Source organism: Anguilla anguilla, chromosome 1, assembly GCF_013347855.1.
Source record: "Anguilla anguilla isolate fAngAng1 chromosome 1, fAngAng1.pri, whole genome shotgun sequence".
NCBI classification, from domain to species: Eukaryota; Metazoa; Chordata; class Actinopteri; order Anguilliformes; family Anguillidae; genus Anguilla; species Anguilla anguilla.
In genome coordinates, this window is record NC_049201.1 from 27,490,112 (window position 1) to 27,511,849 (window position 21,738).

The following is a 21,738-nucleotide window of genomic DNA, read 5'->3' on the forward strand; positions in this document are numbered from 1 at the left end:
TGAGATCTGATGAGGGGTGTTTTCCTTATCATCATGACATGTATTTAAAAAAAAGTTTTTTATAAGAGTAGCATATTCACAAGTAACAATACATCCACATGCAATAGGTGGGCTTTGTGAAATTATTTTTTTTTTCACTAGTCAAAAAGATGGATTAAAACTAAAGCCCCATTCACATTACAGTATATGTGTAAAATGCACCCAGTATTGCTTTCAGTGGAAGAGGAAGCACAGGTAATGAAAGGAAATGTACCAGACCTTGTGACCAGTACAGCAAAGCACCAGGTAGGGAGGCACTTGTGCCTTTTGCTAGAATTCAAGCCATCATAAATCACCAGTGGCTCATTTCCTGAGGTTGGGTTTTACAGCATTCTGGGAAGGATACAGCATCCATCTATGTTGGTTAACAAAATGGGTTGGTTAATTCAGTGCCTGCTATCTAATCAGCTGTTGTCAATCAAGTTGTGTTTAGATAGTGTCCATTGCTCATTTATTGGGATGAGGTATTTCTTTTCCATAGAGGGCTATGCCATTTGCATTGTTTAATTTGCTGGGTAGCTAATATTAAAACAAACAAAAAAAAACAAAAAAACAGGTGGGTCTTATTTGATGTTAAATCGGTACGTTTTTGATATGTGTTCATGCTGGCTAGGTCCCTTGCAGAACAACATAATCATAAAAATGAATCCATAAATGTACTTTTTTAAATTAAATGTTTCTCTGACAAACCAGAGCTCACTACTTGCCAATGTTACCAATGTCTATGTTCTTGATAGGTTAAACTTGAGTATCCATTAAGGATGCAGGATAATATCATATTGGGATTGTAGCTTAATAGCTTAAAACGTATAGCCATTGGCCCCATGCTACATTTTGTGTCAAAGAGGCAATGCAGTTGATATGCAGAATAATGTGCTGATGTACACACTACAGGTGTGTAATCTGAGTGAATATGTGATGCTCGAAAAGTAGCATAATCGTCATCATCTGGACCTCTTTTCTTTGTTATTTATTTTTAATTAATAATTTACCAGCCAAACTCAGTCCAAAGTGAAAGTAAGCAAATACAACATTTTCTTATACAAATTGTTCCATTTTGACTTCACAGGTTGACATCTGTGTTTGTCTACTTCTTCCATGAGTGTGGCGAGTTAGTGGAAGTAGCCACATTATAATGTAAAACAGGGAGATTGACATTGGCATCAGCCAGTGAGGCCAGACAAATATGATCCCTTTGATCTCAGCTCCAGAATTTGCATTTTGTGAATCTTTAGTGTCCAGAATAACACGTCTTCTCATCTTATGGAATTAAATGCCCTGCCAGTAAAAATTGCAATGTGCTGTTGTCATTATTTGCATTCCTAGGATGAAAGAGGAATGGCCAATTCTTTCAGATTGAATTACCTCAGGGAAACGCAGGCAGCTATATGTGGCAAGCTAGCCTTTTCAATTTGCAATTCATATTCAGCTGGTAGCCTTATTCTTTGCTACTCCAGTACATGACTGCAGCTGCTCACAAAGCCAGGATCTGATGCAAAACTAAACTTTTGTCTGAATCCATTTTGTGTTGTCATTTAAGATTTTTTTTTGCTCTGACTGTGTAACCTCACAGCATTTTTAACAGAATTTATGTAGAGTCCGCCAAGGAGGTTATGCAATGTTGTCCATCCGTCTGTCCACCCGTCTGTCCATTTGTCCGTCCATCTGTGACAGACATATCTGGAAAAGAAACCTATTGATTTTGGTGACCACATGACCTTTCCTGTAGCATTCCCATCAGGCCAAGCACACATTGAAAAGTAATGACTGGATTGTCAAGACATTTGCTGTACACATTTATGCAAGGGGAGATTGCTGTACCTTGGCTGAGGTCTGCTCTCCACTGAGTACATCCTTTCTAGTTGTGACAGAAGGCCCTGATGTTTCTCCAGTCTTGATTTTGGTAGCCGATAATTTAGCTGAATCCATTGTGTTTTTCTGTAACTACTCTTCTTGAAAACATAACACGGTAATTGGGTGTAATTATGAGTAATTAAATTAAGAGAGATCAAATATAGTCAGTCAAACAAATTACTGCTTTAACTGAATGCCTTATACTTGATAACTTCTGTTGATGAATAATCAACCAATCAGAGAATAAACTTGTGTTCAATTGCACTCACTTGGTGTTAATTACCCTGAAATGTCGTGTTTTTTAATGGCTGCTGAACAATTCTTGAGGAAGCTGTTTCAGTAATGTGCCACTGGAGGGCTGAATCACAGGTTAAAAACAGGCTGCAGAAAATGCATGGCCTTAATTATTATGTATATTGATGAGGGTGGTAACAATGATTATTATTTTCTGTTATATAATTTTTTACATCTCTTTCATCTCGTTTCCAGATTTCATGGTTTCTTTTTGGGGAGGGTTGGGGTGGAAGTTGATTATTTACTTAAACAACCACCAGGGATGCACTGCAGCCATTTTGCCCCAGAAAGCTAGCTGCGTAGACTGTGGTGGAGTAAGAAGGAATAACTAGGAGGAAGTAACATGAAGTGTTGCCGCTATAGCAGGGATAAAGCAAAACATGGCCTGTTAATTATCAGTCAAACACTTGTCCTCTGTGGACTTGTTGAGCAAGAACTGGAGTATTTGGGGGGAAATTGACAGTAGTAAACAGACAGGCCTAAAACAAACCAAGAACCTATGGGTTTCCCTTTTCTGTAATTGGGGAATTAGTGAGAGGGTTTTAAAAAAATAAGATTTTCTTTTCTTTTAGTATGTTCAGGGTTCAATAATAATTGTTGTCTAGGGCAAGTAAAGCAATGTGTTAGACAAGTAAATCTGCGCGACCACTCTGACAAGCGATGATTCGTGGCTAATTCACCATTCAGTTTGTTCAAATTTCTGTTTGGCACAACAAAATTAGCACAGAGGCTGAGTTGTGTGTGAGAAGAGAAGAAAAAGGTTACAAAGTTACATTACTGAAGCCATTCATCGGACCTGAGCGATAGTGTTCTCCGCACCTCATGAGAGTTCATATGGCGTCTCATCATTTGGAGTCAATTTAGGCCTATTTGCACCATATTTGACTGCTAAATAATCCCAGTCCCTATCATCAGTGGCATCCTCCTCCCTGCCACTAAAAAGCACCTCACATTGCCTGAAAAGCAAGGGTATGTTTACATGGTCACCTCGCCTTTGCTTCAAAAATTGTGATTATTAAAAGAACCACTTATTAGAATGCAGTTCATTAGGAGGCCATTTTTCTGCAGTGGTTGCAAAGCTATTCCACTATTGTTAGCTAGCTGTCTAGCTTGCGTAGCGAGCAGTTATATAGGCTTAGCTAGTTACAGTAATATAATCTTTTATTATTTAGCCAAAAAGACGATGGAACAAATAACGGTCATGGAGGAGATGTCATTCAAGTGCTTAATAAAATATTTTAAACTGCTGTAGTATATACACAGCAGAATCAATTATCCAGAAGTGGTGTGCTTGATGTGAACTGCAAAAAAGTTAATTATGGGGAAGTAGTTGAACCAAATTTCTTGCTTTCATTTTTACAGTATTTTTTCTTAATATCTTCTTAATACCTACTTTCTGAACGGTTTAAGGTTTGAACATATAACAACTGCTGTTAAGCTATTATGCAATTAAATCAATATCATGATGGGTGTATGGACTTCTTTCATGGATATCTGTACATCTGTCAGTGTTTTTGAATTTTTGAGAATCTGTCTCTCAACATTGTATAGCCACTGTTCTTTTCATTGAAGTGAATTATAGAACAAACTATGCAACAAAGCTGCAATTTCATTGGCTTGTGGTTTTATGGAAAAAAATCCTTTAAAAAGTGAGTTTTATATATAACCGCAATGGCCAAGTTTCGTTAACTCATAGAAGCCATTACTCTTCAAGATAAAAATTCAGGACATGCCTTAAATGCAATAAAAATAATTTTGAATAATTATATAACATGTACATAAAACAAAAGAAAACTGTTATGATATTATGCTTGTTTTTTTAAGATTCTAAACAAGGATTCTTTTATCCTGAAAGCAGCAAAGTTCTTTTGAATAATGGTCTTTTGTAGAGAACAAAGTTCCTTTGTAAAGCATACTGCCCACCAAAGGAGGATTTGGTATTGGCCATTTTGAGACCACGTTTCTTACCGTAAGTACAGTACAGTACAATGGACTGTGTTTATATTTGAACAAATCAGCAGTGTGACCAGTCAGAAGTAAATATTTAGTCATTATCCATACAGCATGGACATGCTCTGTTTGATGTCCAGCTCTCATTTTTATGTTCAGAAATCTGAAAGAAGTAAAAAAAAAAAAAAAAAAATATATATATATAGAATGCTTTAACTGCTATAAAAGAAGGCATTTAATGTGTAGGCCTTAACATACAGTATGTACCAGATTTTGTACATAGCGTTGCAGATTGATTCCATGCTACTGTATGTACCCGAGTTAATAAGCTTGGCAAACCGGCTAAGTTTGGTGTTTTCTCTCCACTAGATTTTACAGCCACATTGAAAGAATAAGCAAACAAAAAGGCGGGTGCCTGCATACCTATGGTGCTTGGCCAAGGAATGATAAAATTCCACGCGTTACACAGGAAGTGGACACACAGATGCCGTTATGCAGATAATGCAGTCTCTGCTTTGTTTTCTTTGACATTCTTCAGCTGTGCTGTGCACAAGTTGCAAGCATGCTTTGGCGCGGCCGAAAAAAGAAAATAAAGATAAAATTGTCTCATCAAGATAGCACTGGGCCGGGGGGAAAAAATGGATGGCTGATTGATAACTCGTAAGTTTTTTTTTTTCTCTGAATTTTTAACAACCAGTCATATTAAAAGCCATATCCTGTTGTCAAAATATCCTCTGTCATTGCTGTAATTTCCACAGTCCACCAGGTGAGCTGTGCGGTCATTGCATCGGAGGGTAGGCTTCATGTAATCCTGATGCAAGCAGACAGCACAATAACGTTGGGAAGCCAAAGCACCAGAAGCCCTCCTTCCCCGACTGTGACCATTTATGTCGTGCCATGCAGGGGTGCTGGCCACTATTCCGCTTCTATACCAGCCCATGGGGTATGGCACTACACCAGACCAGTCATTTTAGCAGGATACGCCAGTAGGCAACCTGAGTAAAATGGCTGCTTTGTAATTCATTGTATCAGTCTGAATGGGACAGCATATATTTGTCTACACAGGTACCCAGGCTTACTGTTCTGGGGCCTGTGTATCGCACATGAACTGGTCTAAGGTCACTGTGGACGTGAAGCGACTTTGACTTTTGTCAAAACATTTTAAGATGCACCATCGCCACATTTCACAGATATCTATAGCTGTCCAAGGCCAGCATAGTTAAGGGCCATGGCACATTAATGCCTTTTCCATATAACTTTCTGAATTATTAAAGCCTAGACTCAATCAAAATTTGTCCTTATTCCTGGCTCAAAATTAAGTGCATTGAGTACACTACTTTATTTATTAACACCGTTTATGAATTCAACAGTTACAGAAAATTAGCCTACCTGTGTTTGTGATGGAAAAATGTGCTTGCTTTTAATTGTGAGTGTATTGGACATATGTTGATTGAATCCACACTTATTACTTTATTTCAATTTAGCATTTCAGTATGAGTTTCAGTGAAACTCTTCCATGACCCCAAGTGCATTCTGCAGTCGTTTGTTCCTGTGGCAACTGACGGTGTAAAACATGCAAGGAAATCTAGGTAGTGTGTAACAGCATTATTCTGACCTGATAATGGCACTTGAGAGTCAACAAGGTATAGCTCGTAGGGCTAACATTTGATCACATTCTGAATAAGATGCTGAATCAAATATTCTTTTTAAATGTGTTTAAACCACTGGCCAAGTATTATTACTGTTTTCAGAACTTACACTCCAAAAAGTTGCTTCATGTTTTCTGGGATATTGAGGTCATTTTTACATTTTGACAGTCTGCAGTAGTTGTGATATAGCTTTTTTTTAAGTGGTCCTTAAACTTAGGTCAAATGGGAGCTTGGATGAGTTGAAAAGTCCTTCACTTTGTGGCAGATGTAATAGAGGCAATTAATCTGGCATTGTTGACCTTGTCGCACTGCACAGATAATGATGGCCTGATCCAAGCTCATGACATAAGCATTATGTCATGATATTGAAAAATGGTTGGTGAAATGTATAAAAATCCTTCTAAAATGTACAGTTCACTACCACACTGCTAGCATTTACACTGTGTGTTTACATTGAGAAACAATGTAAAAACCATTGATTTGGGTTTGTGCTCGTCAACATTGTGTGTTGTACTTTAAAGAGCTAAAAGTCTACTTTTCTCAACATTTGTTGCACTCATACAAGTACTGGGAAGAGTGATGTTGGATATGAAAATCACCAGTGTATAGTCCTCTTGAGTTGTATGTATTTTTTGTAAGATGGGTGTATACTAAATTAGACCAATTGATTTGTTATGCCCACAGCCTTTATTAGCTTGACCTGATCCTGATGAATTTTGCAAGCCTCTTAGTGGTCTGAACAAAATATGTGTTCAGCTCTCAAGGATGAAATGTTCAATGTGGCTTTGGTCGAGGTTGGAAAACATGTTGGATAATTTGGCCCATTGATTTCTCTGCAAATCCACTCCGTTGTGCTTGCTGTTTCAGAGTAGCATGGAAAGGATTTCAATAGAATAAAAATCAGTAAGCATCATGTTAAGAAATAAATGCATGAGTACATGGCTTTTATGACAGCTTAGGACCCTAAAGCCATCAAGCAAGCAAGCAAATAAATCAAAATATTACTAAAGAGTTTACACTGTTTGTTTCTGAAATTTAACAGTAGTCGTGACGGTGAAATATGGACTGATTCTGTATTCTTTAATGTTGCCACAACATTATGCCACCATTTTAATGCTGGTTCTGCTTCATTTTTGTTGCTTGCTTTTTGTAAAGCCAAGAGGAAATGTTTCTTTTTCAGTGCAGGCAACTATATAGACAAGCCTGCCTTCTGTGTTCTTCCGAACATTCCAGTGCCAATGGCAATGATTATTTTTCAGTTGGGTTGCCCGTAAGGAGTAGTGAACCAGGGCTGGGCTCTGTTCTCAGGTCAGTCAATTCAGGAAATGAATTGAAGTTCCATGAATTAACTGTAAATTCTTCAAGGAAAATTTTGGGAATTTTCAATGCACAAATTGAATTTTGGTTCATTACCTGAATTGCAATGGACTTGACCCCATTTAACATCTAGACATAACATACAGTAGTTGCTTTAGTTATTAATGTCTTAGAAACCAGTAAGAAAATAGTAAAAGGACAGCATTGTTTCTGTTGTTGCCTGAAGTATTGCCCAAGAGAGCGTAACAAACCAGTGGAATGATTCAAGGGAGGTATGCATTGATCTCATCACTGGAAAGTGTTCAGATTACATACGTTCCCTATCGGACTCGTATATACTCTGTGAGAGGTGAATTTACACTGGACATTTTGCTGTGTTTGTTGTAGTCTTCCCATCTTTAATTGGACACCGCCAGTTCCAGAAGAATCGCGCATTCGAACATGATCATCTATCATTAGGAGATGGAAATCTAATCTTGGGGCTATAAACAACATCATTTGAAGAGCAGCGAGCACTGAGGGACTGAAAGCAGCTGAGAAACCATAAATTTCCTTCCAGACACACTAAGGAGAGTGTGAGGTTATCTGTATGTCAGATGCACTTTTTGTCAGCGCAAGTACAGAAATATAATGGACAATTTTGTACATAATAAACGTACAATGTATTATTGCAGCGATTCAATAATCTGGTTTTGGAGCAGTGCACTTGTATTCAGTTGTTGAAGTGGATTCCTTGATACTCATAAATCAAAATGAAATGTCAACTGCATTAAGTACTCTTTAATTTTAAAGGCGTAGCGCTTTATAAGAGAAATTTGATAATGTGCTGAAATATTAAAAGGTGGAGAATGTGCAATATATTTGAAATTATAGGGATCTAAGGTGTGTACAAGTGTAAAAGTACAGTGATGTTCATGGCCAGTAAAATTCCCTTGAGTAATAGTTGTAAAATCCCCTGACCAGCAAAATCTCACTGAACCATATTTAACAACGTTTGTGAAAAGGCAACGCTTAATTCATCATGCATACAAACTGGGCCTGTGCTAATTGCAGGCAGCCATAAGTAAATTGTGGGCAATGCACAGTGGTAATTGGGTGATGTGGACCTTCACGTCTTATATTTATGTGTAATAAATAGGTGTGCCTGTGCAGGGCAAATGAATGCTTCTGTGAAATGAAGGGCTTTTGTACTCCCAAACGTTGTATCATCGTGATGATGATGATGGTGGTGATGTCCTGGGTGACACTGTGGCTGGCTTTGCCTTTGTGACTTCTGGGGACGGCATGCGCTGGAGTGATCTGGACTTGATAAACTTTTGTCTTTCTTTACTGTCCTCTCCCAACACTTGCTCCTTGTGAGCAACCTTTTTATTATTCACTCTTTACATTTTAGACACGCCGTATGGCTGATAACTTTGAGGATGCGTAAAAAGGTTGAATATTAATAATAGTAAACATTTCCAGTGACAGGGAAGGATAAAGGTTGTCTAAGCAAACGTCCATTGGGAAAACAGTATAGGATTTTGGAGTCTTTTTAGCTCTTCTAATGAATTCAACTGTCCATATGTTAATACATAATGATACAGTCCAAAATTAAATATATAATAATCATCGCGAATGCATTTTCATTGTTTTTTGTAATACAAAAAAGCCACAACAAAGCATGTACATACATTGTTCAAGAAATAAGGGCACCCTTTGGTCACAGTGTATGTTACAATGAATTAATTGAACAGAAGCTGACCCGACCTCTCCATGGTACAATGATAACCATGACATCTTTCTGCAACCTTAATATTTTATTTGCATTGATAGTAAAATTATTATCTTAATTATTTACTTGCAGGTATTTCTGCTTCAAATAATAAACAATAGTAAGCATGGCAGACAAGTATGGGCACCTTGCCACTTAGTACACCACCAACTGCATGTACTGTAAGATGGTGAGATTAAAAGTTCAGAAGGAAATCTAGTTGCCCAAGGCAGGTTCACAACATGGTACAGTGATTTTCATCAGAAGGCAATTGTGGTGCATTGCGTTCATAGTTTTGAGTAAGAATCACTGCCTGAATTCTGCATAAGCTGTTATTCCCAAACCTTATATGGTAAATTGCCACAAGCAGAATGCTTCTTATACCTATCAGCACAAATATATTAGGGAGCGCACAAACATGGTCTGTGATGTGGGCACAAACTGCAAATTCCCCATAAAAATGTGTTTATACTGTAAATAGGACTCCATGTTATCTTCAGATAGCAGTGTCTGGAGGTCTTGGATGTCCTAGTTTTTAAACTGTAGTTTATGCTACAAGGTCTGTTTGACAGTGATGTGTGTGTGTGTGTGCATATGCATGTGAGTTTGTGTGTGTGTGTGTGTGTGTGTGCATGTGTCAGTTTTATTCTTCATTTGAAGAACAGCTTTGTCCACTTGAAAAATAGACAAAACTGCTAGGCCACTTGCTGTTAGGGCAAGTGATGATTTCGGGTCATTTGACAATTTTAGTTTGTTCCAATCCCTGTTTGGTGCTGCAAACCTTGCACAGATGTTGAATTGTGCGAGAGAGGAAAGAAAGATTTTGAAGCGGGTGTCACATTTTGTTACTGAGAACACGCTTTTCACTGATAAAAACTATAATAACACCTTTCGCTTTATAACCACACACTGGGTCCGTCTAAAGTCATCGAGTTGGGAGCAAGAGTCTGATAAAGTGACATAATGAAACAATAAAACACTTTTTAGTGTGCTTCCGGACACACTGACAGTTTCATTCATTTATTTATTTATCTATTAACGTGGCTAAAAGCAGTTTAATTTCTACTGGCTTATCAGAAGCTGCCTACGTGAAGCTTTCAATGTTCGTTTCTATGTTCTTTCTTGACGCAGTATGGAGCAGCCCTAGCCTGCTTTGAATATGCAATTCACTTCATGTATCCTTCACGTCCTTTTCTTGTTCAGTCGCTTTAGGTTTCTCTGCAGTTAACACATACAGTTAAACGCAAAAATATTGGGACAATGAGACACGGTTTCTAACAAGTATCGATACACATAATTTTTCATCGTTTTTACATTAGGTTAAAATTGGCAAATTCTGTATTTTTGATAATGTGTACGCTATGAAACTTTCGCGAGAAAGTTTGCGATGGTATCTGTGTCTTGGTTTCAACACTGGATTTAATCTGTGTATTAGCCTACTACAGTCAAAGACTGCTAAGAGAACATATACCAATAAGGCTGGTGAGTAGATATCTAAAGTAAGTGTTTTATGCAAAACAGAGAAACTCCTGTGTAAGTAACCCCTCAGATCTCACTCCAAAATAGTGTTTTGACCTTTCCTCTGTGCTAAAAGTTCTGTATTGAAGCAGGAGACTGCTTTCCACCAGCAGTGTGGCTCCATATGGATCGCTGTCTTTATTGCCACACGCGGATGTGGCTCTGGCCTGTGTATCCTGCTACGGCACTAGTGTATAGGCAGGTGACTTCGGGGTGCAGGTCTCCTGAGTTCTCTGTGTGTGTTAGGACCTTAAAACTGCTAGGTGTGTAGCAGTAATTGTCAAAGAGGAATGCCAGGTCAAAATGAATGTAGTTGAATGCAATTGTACAGTTTGTTCAATAATGGCACAATGGTACAAAATATATTCGTAGTTGAATTGCTATACGCAAATGATGTGTAGGAGACCGTGTTGACAAGTCTTCCCGAAGTATTGCACTTTTCCCCTCATATACCCAAAGATAAAATATACACACTCATTACAAAACAGTACATCAACGATCCTGCTCGTGCTATCTCTGTAAGCCTATCACACCAAGCTAACCTGTGTAGCTGAGACACCAACTTGTTCCCCGTGACATCAGCTTTCCAACAATACAAAACATGTTCACACTATATTATGGAGAACCTAAGTTTCACATCCTGCTGATACAGTAGGATGTTTTACAACTGAGCACTGTCTCTTTATCACCCCTGCTGGCCCCCTGGCATCACAGTAAACACAGTCTGTTTCCCTTTGGGGGTCTGATAAGGAGCACGCTTCTGTAAACCGCCCTACACCTGGAACTGTCCTTGCTACATTAGCTTGGCACTCTCAAATTCAGGTTTGATGCTGCACCACGCTCACGATGCTAACACTGAATCATGATGCACACCAAATACAGGACTATCTAACAGCAGTTTTTTTGTTAGTAATAATGTATTTAAAATCCATGAAATCATAGTACCATCATTCCTAGTGCTGATTCTGCTGGTCTAAAAAATGAAGGAAGTATCAAGTTACTTTTGTTTTACCACAGTGAGTCATCCAAAAGGTTTGCTGGTTTTATGGGAAGTTACTGAAAATGATTTGCATTCTAGCGCATGTTAAAATTCCCTTTTTTTAAGATCAGGAAACGAAGACCAAGGCAGAACATGAACATTGACCTTTCTTGGTGACTTGCTGCTACTTGTCGACCAAAATTTAATTCATTTCATTTTGCATGTGGATGTTTTTAATGGTGTCTGGTTTGCATTCCCTTTCGCTGTAGTGAAGTATTCTGAAAAATATACAGGTATACTGCCGAGAACATGTACACCTTACTTATTTCTCATGGTTCTTCTGTGGTGTCATGGGAGGCTTCGCCGATTAACTGAAGTAGAAACTTAACTTACTGTCAGAGTGCTGTATGTTTCCTGAACTGTGGAAATGGTTCACACACTACACTTAGAGAGGAGGAGATGCTTGAAGCAAAGTCAAATAAGCCGCTTCAGAAGATGTCCCCTGCAGGGTTTGGTTCCCCTTTAAAAGTGGGTTATTTCCTATTGACCTTAAATGCTTTTTCTTTCATTGCTGTAAGTTTTTTTTTTTTTTTGTGGGACAGTCTCACGTATGTATGAAGTGCAGTTCGCAATGGTTTGCGTCCACCCCTAGCTAGTGGTCTTGTTTCAATTTACTCACCCTTGACTGATTACGACAATGACAAACGTTTCCATATAGACGTTCTGACAAAACAAAATTCTCCCTTCTCTTCACTCAGATGAAAACTGGGATGACGACCAGCTTTTGGGATTTGAACCTTGCAACGAAAACCTAATTACCGGTTGCAACATCATTGATGGGAAGTGTGAATGCGACAGCCTGCGGACGTGCAACAACCCCTTTGAGTTCCAGAGCCAAGATGCCTGCCACGCCGCCTTAAAGAAAATCGAAGGTAGGCCTTGACGTCTCTCAGATCTTGGGTACAAATCAAGGGTTTAAAAATAGGTCTGTGGGACTTCTGTCATTTGTGGCATTGGGCATTAATCCTGTTTATTAGGGTGTAATCATTGACAGAGACATATACTTAATTGTGAACTTCAAATGTTGACCGTTAAACCTGCAATTTATTCATTTATTTTGGGGGGGGTGGTGTGGTGTTGCTGGTAAAACAATCATGGTTTGTTGGCAACCTATTTGTTGGCTTTCATTGTCTGGGGGAAAGCATGTGGTGTGCATAGTAGGGATATTAACATTTTTTCTGTTCAAATGTTTTAATAGAATTTTCACTTTCAAATGCTAACCATCAGTTTTGTTTTTTTCATTTTTATGATTTGAAGACCCTCAGTGTAGAGGCACCCTGGTGTTCCCCAGACTTTGAGATTTGCTATTATTTATTATCATTAGTCAAAACATGCCAACCATCAAAGATGCGGTGATCCTGTTGCATTTATTCCTTCTGACCTTAATTATGCGGGGGGTCTGAGCAACCTGATATTGGAATTGATTGTCATATAACAAAAGGCGATGGAATGTGTTTTTTTTTGTTCTGGGGGAAATCAACTGTGTTAATGCGTGTTTTACGAAGGTGCAACTTAAGTCTTGGCATATGTTTTACGCTGGTGTGACTTTTAAGTCAGAAAATACAAGCACCTCCTTTTCATTGCAAAATCTATTTTAATCTCAGCCAGTATAAACTGCAGTGCATTAGATGCCACCAGGCCTGCTCTTTCCCCCAGTGCCTGGTGACACGCGAAACAAAGAGGTCCTTTGCAGCTGTAAGTCATTTCATCCTCTTGTTTACAACGGGCAGGTAGTGACCTTGGGTTTTTTTTTTCCTTCTTACTGCTGGCTGGAAAAAAAAACATGATTTCATTTCGCTTGGACTCATTTCACTCAAAATGTTCACAAACTCAGCGAAATAACATGCGTATTTACGTATGAATTCATTTCTTTTTTGGTCGGAGGGATTTTTGATTTGTGGAAACCATGACTTTCAGTGTTTTTTTTATTTATTGTGTGCTGCGTTTCCACCCAGAGGGTGGAAAGAGAATTGTTTTTTAGTCTATTCAGGTATCTCATCAATCTTTACAGGTTCTTTATATTATTGATTTCACTTCTTTGTCCCTGAATTAAAGATGGCAGGTTGACTAGAAGTGGAGAAAATAAAAAAATCACATAAGGTACAACATAGGAACTGCATCTCCATTAGTCTTCGGTTTATTTACTTGTTTTTTGAAATGGAAACAAAATGCGTTTTGTCTTTCCACAATATACCCATGACAAAAAAATCCCTAGGCACAGTTTTTCAGGCAGCGTGCATCTCATCCTGTGAATTAAGTGTGTTTCTTACAAATGACCTAATTTGTGAAAGTGAGTCATGAAAGAAATACAACAATGCACAAATGGCTGCATTAGAATTTTTTTCATACTGAATTAATTTCAATCGCATGGAATGGATAGGTCTCATGGCTTGTCTGTGCGGTAGGGTCTGGAATTAAGGCCTTTATGCCGCAATGACGATATGAATATTTTCTCGTGTTTTTTGGGCGGGGGGGGGGGGGGGGGGGTGGTTTTTACATTGTTGTGGGCATGAGGAAATAAATGCATTATTCATTTATTCAGTAAGTTCAACAGGAAGTTTTAGAGAAAAATAGGAGCTGATTGATGGGTTTTCTAGAGCCGAAGCCTGTAAATATAGGTTTATGGCTACTGTAATGCCAGTGCATTCGTCTTGTTTAATAGTGCACCGTTTTAAAATAAAATGAGAATTGCACTGTGCATTGAATTTAAATGAACACATTTATCTAGCTCAACAAAGTATATTTGCTCAGAAGTATGAAACTTATCGATCAAATAAACTGCAGCCTTTTCTGTTAGAAGATTTTTTAAAATGGTTTGAAAAATGTGGTAAAATGTATTTATGCGTATGTCTGCAAAAGTAGTAGAAACAGAATAAATTGTCCACACAAAATTTCTCTGCATTATCACCAGTCACCACATTTTTCTTTTTAAAACTTTGTGTTTTTTGTGTTTTTGTTATTTCCGAAGTTACAGTAGGTTGTTTTGATCTTTAGGCCCAATGTGGTGGCTAATTAGCTTGCTCTACAAACAACAAACATGGAAATGTTCTGAGTTGATGACTGGTCAAAGCCTTTGTGACTCCACATTGGTTCACCAGCAAAGTCTGTTTCTACTGTTTTAAATATCCACAATTGGCAAGTAACAGCTTGCTTATACCTAATGTCACAGTAGCATATAGGCCCCCTCCCAAACTAATTGTAAAAATCAACAAAATGATAGCGCTGATCGGATCGTACACTGTATTTACACATTCACATGCTAACAAGCTAAATAGTTGATGACTGAAACGAGAAAATTAGTTGCAATTTGCATCTAGGAAAACATATGAAACATATTGGTTAATGAGTCAGTATCAAGATAAGCAGCACAATTATCCCTCCAAAATGGAAAGCAACTTGAACTTTTATTAATATCTTGTGTGCAACTTTTTTGGACTATGAATAAACAGAATAGATTTACTTCAACAGAACACCACAGAAATCACTTTTCCAGTAGAATAACTGACTAATTGTGCATGAAACTTGCTGAAATGACACATTTTACCAAGGAAGTTTAGTGACATTTTCACCCACTATTTTCACCTAAATACAATGAAATTGCAGCTGTGCTTAAAAGAAATTATGGTAAACATATCCAGTAAGTTTCAAAATAAAAGCTTTTAAAAAGTTAAATTAGTAGAAATTAGTCAATTGCCACTTATGGTTCTTGCTTGTTTTAGAGTACTGTTTTTTTCAGATCTGAGTATAAAACTGTTATGATTTGGCTTGACTTTAATGTAAAATTTAATATCCAATAAGAGATCAATTAATCTAATATATTGTATATGGATTTACCAAATCATAGCTATATCCTGAAGTAAAATGTTGATTCTATTTGACTGAGACTACATTATTCAATTAGGCATGTGCTAAGCTATTGCTGTGTGCAGTTGCTGCCAGTTCTATGCAGTTAAACAGACAGTATTACATTTTTTGTAGAGCTGAAACAGTTTCTGCCATTATTAAGTGTAATCACAAATCGTATTTAAAAATAGCAATTTAACCTTCTCACATTTCATTATCCAGTGGAATTTTTTCCTATGATGACGTACTGTAACAACAACATGCAATTACAGGAAAAGAAAATACAAAGTTATTGTCAACTTTCTTTTCAGCGACTGTGTTACACTAAGTGGAGTGGTGATTGTGCTACTGATCCAACAAACTGAATGTAGAGAGGCTTAGGCAAGGGTCACTCTTGTTGCTATGGCGTGGTGAAATCTCTCTTCACTGTACTGTCTTCCCTTACCACTATTCTGTATTGTGTTTGTGTTGAGTAAGCTAGACTAATAGCAATGTGTGAAAACCACTTACCTTTATTGTGCTGAAACTTTGAAAAGTTAAGTAGAGTTACGTTTCTCGTTAATGGTGCAAAATTGTTTAAATTATACTTTACATTTTGTACGTGATGTTAATGTCAAGAAATGATTTATATAGAGATTCCAAAGCAAGGAATATATAGTCTTAACTTCTCATCTCAAGCAGCTGGTATGGCTAGAAACATCGCATCATGTTCTGCGGTAGGCATAAGGTTACCTGCAGATGCCAAATTACCCTAAGGCAGGAGTTCTCAATCTTATCCAGAAATGGCCGGTGTACATGCAGGCTTTTGTCTCAACCAAACAGTAACACCCCTGATTCTACTAATTGAGGTTCTCAGCAAAGACTCTAGTGGTTGAATAGTAGAAGCAGGCGTGTTACTGCTTGGTTGGAACAAAAGCCTGCACCTACACCGGCCCTTTCTGGATAAGATTGAGGACCCCTGGCCTAAGGGGAGCTCTAAGTCTGCATCATTGTTTGATGCTGACCACCTCAAAAGCCAGATATCGACAGGCTGATGTATTGGCTGACCTCTGGAGAGAACACATGTCTTTTTATTTTACCTTGAATAATTCTTCTTTATGGGTTTTCTCCTGGACTAGGCTAATGTGAAACATAAGAACACCTTTTAACTGATTGGATGTTTCATATTATTCTTAGAATGCAAATCCAGCTGTCCGAAGACTCCTGATGGATACATTCTCTTGTAATCACTGTGTTGGTCCATGGTCGCATGTTGTGGAGCTGAAATGTTGGCAGCAGATTTGCAGTTATGGCATGAAAAAAGATAAATGGTATCTCGATCATCAGGACAAGATGTTGAGCCCAGGTCTTTACTCTGACTGCAATTATTTCATTGGTTACCTTTCTTTCTCTACAGTTGCTCACGTGTACACAGCCTCTGTTCTCTGCAAGATCAGCCCCCCCCCCACCCCCCTTCAAATTTTTCCCTGCTGTCGTAATGCTCCTCATATCACGTCAGAGATTATATTTCTTACTCAGTAGTTGAGCTGGTGTTTTTGTGGTCTGTGGTCCACAGGCGTGCTATGGAATTACTGCTGCGCATTAAACGACCTCTTCTCTCACAATATAAAGGGAAGGCAGTATATCAGTTTGGCATTCTGGCCACCAGCTTTGTCCTGCGGATGTTTAGAAGCTTTCATGTGCTTTGATACGACAGCTTGATGTTTATTCTTTAACTCTTAAAATTTTACCTTTTGTAACTTTAATAGTGAGAAAAAAAGTCCTCTCAGAGGTTGTGGGTATGCTCATTAAGCTATCCCATTGTCCCCCATCAATATTAAAGGCATACACCAAGTAGAAACAAAAACAAAATAAAGTGGGAAGGAAAGGGGAAAAAACTCTTTTTAGTTCCAAGGGTTTGCATTATATCACAGTTTTGACATTATTTATTATATTTTATACATTTAATAGAACAAGATTTGCAGCTGTTGGTTCTTGGGACATAAATTGTTTTTGTAGGAAGACTATTGGAACAGGTCACAAAGTTTCCCAAGGTTTTATATTACGTCTTATTGGTTATTGGCTGTGGGATGCCAATCATCTTTACTAAACCCTTCACACTGAAACCTTCCTTTCGTCTCTGAGGAAATTACTTTGTTTCATCATTTCTTCAGAAATATTTTATAGAAGTTTTATGTTCTCATACACTGTTGTTGTTGATATTTCACAGAATTTTGATCTTTATGAGAAAGGGTGATTCAAATCATAAACATGTAGGTAGCTGTCATCTGTTGAGGTGAGATCACTTGATTTTTTTTGTTTGATTTTGAGACTAACCACTATGTGCTATCTGTAGAAATGGCATGTGTCATTAAGAGTCAAAATAGGTTCCGGTCGTGTCTGCACTTGAAGACGAGTGCAGACCTCAGATAAAACACCATGGTGGGTGTTTTCCAGGGTGGGGAAAAACAACACTGTAACTCATTTTTAGTCTGTGTATTAAAAACTAGAATAACACTGCAGTCCATTTTTTTGTTGTTGAAGTTCGGACTTCTGGAATGTAGTGGAATAGAAAAATATAATAATGAGCATAATATCACACTGAACACATACGGCGTTAGATAAAAATGAAATGAAAGTTTCATTAAAAAATAAAGACGTTGCTCAACACAAGCACGCCATTGCAAAATAACAGTATATGATTGTGATTGTGCGGAGTGGCGTTCGGTCTGTTTTTTGTGTTTGCCACGGGTGAGGGAGGAACATAGGAAAGCAGAGTGCAAGAACAAGTCCGTTACACAAGGATTTAGGTCATGTGCGTGCGCGTGTGTATGTGTGTGCATGTATGTGCCCGTTGGCATTCAAAGATTCAAGGGGAAGAACTGTGATGCCAAGTCCCCTTGGACAGTGACCTTTGGGATCCCCTTGGGCCAAGCTGCAAGCTTTTAGGTCACCGGGTGGTGCCGATTATGCCCTGGTTTTATGCTGGTGCTAAAAACATAGAACGCGGGCCCCCGTCGAGCATTAATTAATTATCAGCCCAGTGTGGTTCCTGAATTGTTCCAATTAGAATTTTAATGATTAACAATTACGTGCAATTATAAATTGGTGCACAAGCAGTACCCAAATGCTATTGACAAATACCAGTTTTTTTTTCCAGCATTTTTATTGAGCATTAATATTTTCCATTGACAGAGTATGACTTGCCAACTGGTGAGGTTTGGCTTTTTACTGATTATGAATGCAATTTCTTGCTAGCTATTCAGTGACACAGTGTGATCCAGCGCAGGCTGAATGGCCTTTCTTAGTGACCTTGGTGAGAGAGAAAATGGGGAACGCAGTGGTCACAAATAGGAGGGCAAGACAATTGAGCTCACTGTATAATGGAGTGTGCAACACTTCTAGCCACAGCAGGGACAGGCTTTATCATTAGAATAAAAAAAAGCGAGATTGTGTCCAAGAATGTGTGCCGTAACTATGAGGGTGAATTGTATATCGCACTAAAGTCGAATCTGCGGCATATCTCCACAGCCACATAGCTGTTTTATGGTCTGCCTACATATGGAATTGTGTTCATGTTTGCACTTCACCTGATAAAGACTTAGCTGGCCAAAATATTGTCTTCTTGGTGGAGCAAATTTATCTTGGGTGCGTGATACTGTGTGTGAGATATTTTTCCTTTTTTAGATTTTTCTAAATTAAGATTTTATGATTCATTTCTTAGGCTACTCGTTCAACCAGGGGTGCTGGATTCATTTCAGAGGTGCGGGGACCAAAATAAAATAAAGAAAATTGTTGCTAGCTAAGCAATTTTATATAAGTGCACATCTTCTATCCCAAAGCCATATTTAATGAAAAATCAGAAAAGCACTGACCTTCCTACTTCATCAACGCATTCCTTTGCCAAAATTATTTATCCTTGGCTACTTGTTTTTTTTATTTTTTTTTTGCGTAGCTACGGAACAGCATCAGTCCTCACTTTAAAGTACTCTTTGATTAGATGAGTGAGGCAAGACGACAAAAATGTAAATACAGGACCAAACTTTTAATCAATCGATGACATTTTCTGTAATTACGTTACGCTTCATGTACTTTCAGTTGTAACACATTTCCTGAAGACAGAATAGAATGTTTCTCTGCCAGAAATTAGTCCACAGAGAACAGACTGTTTCACGAACAAAATTCAAGCATCCATGACTTCTTAATTCTGATGTAATTATTAGCATGGAAATTTGTTGTTAATAGGCTTTAACATGCAAAATACCGGTATGGTCCTTTAACATCTTCTTTATCAGCCCATTTTTTAACACAACCATGAAAGTGACATACCGTGTATAAAACGGTTCCTATTCTTGAATCCTTTGACTGCAGGCATAATCCTGATTGCTCCTGAAAGGTAACCCTTGGGATTTTGTTTTCAAGAGTCAGAAATACTCTAAAAATTACTGAAACAAAATAACAGAAGCTCAAACACAGTGGAAGTGGGAATATTGAGAGAAAATGTGTGTGACGGTGTGACTGAAGGGGTTAAACAATTTATATGAACTTTTAAATGGTGTGTTGATTGGCTGCTGCCCTGCTTCAGCTGGTTTATGGATGGCCAGGATGGAACATTAATGTTGAAGTTAAGTTTTGATTGGCTGTGTTTTACTTTCTTATGCTCAGACTTATTTGACATTTTTGCAGAAGCATGTGTTTTCAGCAATAGAGCTATTGATAGCTAGCTTAGCTAATGTTTCATCAAATGAATGGCTCAAACAGAAAAACAATATAAACACGTCATTGAAACTATTTTAGTGGTTGCTATAAGTACACTACAGGTATGCCCTTTGATTTTTGACAGTGGACTTTGGATTAAAATGTGACTATTCTTCCTCTTTTTTGTTGGTGTTCTTTATTTTATCTAGTGCGGATGGGCATGCATGCAATGTCTTTTTACTGTAAGAGTTGCAATTACAGCAGCATTAGCAGGGATACAGGGATTAGCAAGGTGGGTGAAACCTGGCACCCGTGGATTCAACAGCAAGGAGAGTATTCTTAAATGCCATAAATGGCCTCCATCTTAACATCCATGTAGATTATGAGACACAACTTTATGAATGGCAGGATATTGTTTCTGATTCCTTGGTAAGCAATAGTATTGGGACTTTGCACTGTGGGAACCAGTAGTGAAGCACATCTTGTGAGCTGAGCAGTCTTGAAGGATTGTGGAGGATTAGGAGATCCCGTAAATAAGTAGACACAGGCCCATTTAAGGTGTGATAGGTTAACAGCAGCAATTTGAAATCAGCTTGGTATTTTATTGGTCATCGGTGAAGCGACACTAAAACCGATGCTATGTTGTTATATATGTTTTTTATGTTTTGGTGAATGTCTAGCAGCGGCTGTCCAGCTGAAGCTGTGGACTCGTGACACACCTCAACGTCTGGAACCAAACTGTCCACGCCAGTGCTGGCTGTGGCCAAGCAGAGCGGTATTGGCCATAGCATCTATGTACGTTGCTCCTGCATTACTCTGTACTAAAATACCTTCATGTCCGAGGTTCTTGAATTTACAAGCCTTTTGCTCTTTGGAATGATGACTATCCAACCTGAAGTTTCACACCCAAGCACAGGACACATAATCGGCTTCAACACCAGTCAAGTGGGAAAAGGAGTGCATTGCTGTGTTTTGGCAACGGGTTCTCCAAACAGGATTTCAGAGATTAAAAACCAACCTAGTCCAAAAAGCTGAAAATTAGATGAACTCTCAAGCTAAAGCAGCCTGTCTTGATTGAATAGCAATGGGGGAACCTCTGCCTTACGGGTCATGTCACCATGGAAACACACCGATTTTACTGGCTTTTCCAGTGTTTATGTTGATTATAAAAAGCTAAGCTGAGTTAATGCATGGCCTTTAAATTTTAAATGACAGAAAGCACAGGACAGGTGTTTTTTTTCCTAACACACTGTGCTGAAGGCCCTAAAAATGCAACATACATTTGTTACCAACATCTACACTTTTAAATCACCAAGAGTGGATGCTGGAAAGAGAGGTTGAAATCTACTACATGAAGAATATTTCATTTCCCACAGGCAAAAGATGTTGGAAAATCTATGCAGAAATTTTGCGAGTTCTGGGTTCTGTGTGGTGACACTTCCACTGTACGCTGTAAAGAGCAGTTTAAACAGTGCACACATTTCAGAAGTCATAAGCTTGATTGAATTGAATTGATGAAGGTGATCTCTTTTCCCTGGTATATTTTAGTTAAAAGCATATAAAACAAGACCAGGTTAAAACCTAGTATATGGCTGGGCCTAACACACGTGATGTGGCCGACCAATGGTGTAACTTCATCACTCAGTCAGTCAGTCAGTCACTTACAGACATTCCCGTTTGTAGGGCTGGCCCCGCTGTTGCGGTCCAGCCAAAAAGACACTATATATGAATACATATACAGCTCATATTCTTCCCCATCTTGAACATTCCATCACCCCTTACCCCTCCCACAATTCCCTGCAGGA

The 21,738-nt window shown here is 38.3% G+C and overlaps 1 protein-coding gene across 3 annotated transcripts in view; it reads left to right on the forward strand.

Annotated features, from left to right (window-relative positions):
- Positions 1–21,738, forward strand: part of crim1 (cysteine rich transmembrane BMP regulator 1 (chordin-like)) — a 119,359-nt gene that overhangs the window by 3,941 nt on the left and 93,680 nt on the right. For all 3 annotated transcript variants that reach the window (XM_035423999.1, XM_035424007.1, XM_035424014.1), the window contains exon 2: positions 12,112–12,285. In XM_035423999.1, coding sequence (XP_035279890.1) covers positions 12,112–12,285 — 174 coding nt within the window. The remainder of the gene's footprint in view (positions 1–12,111; positions 12,286–21,738) is intronic.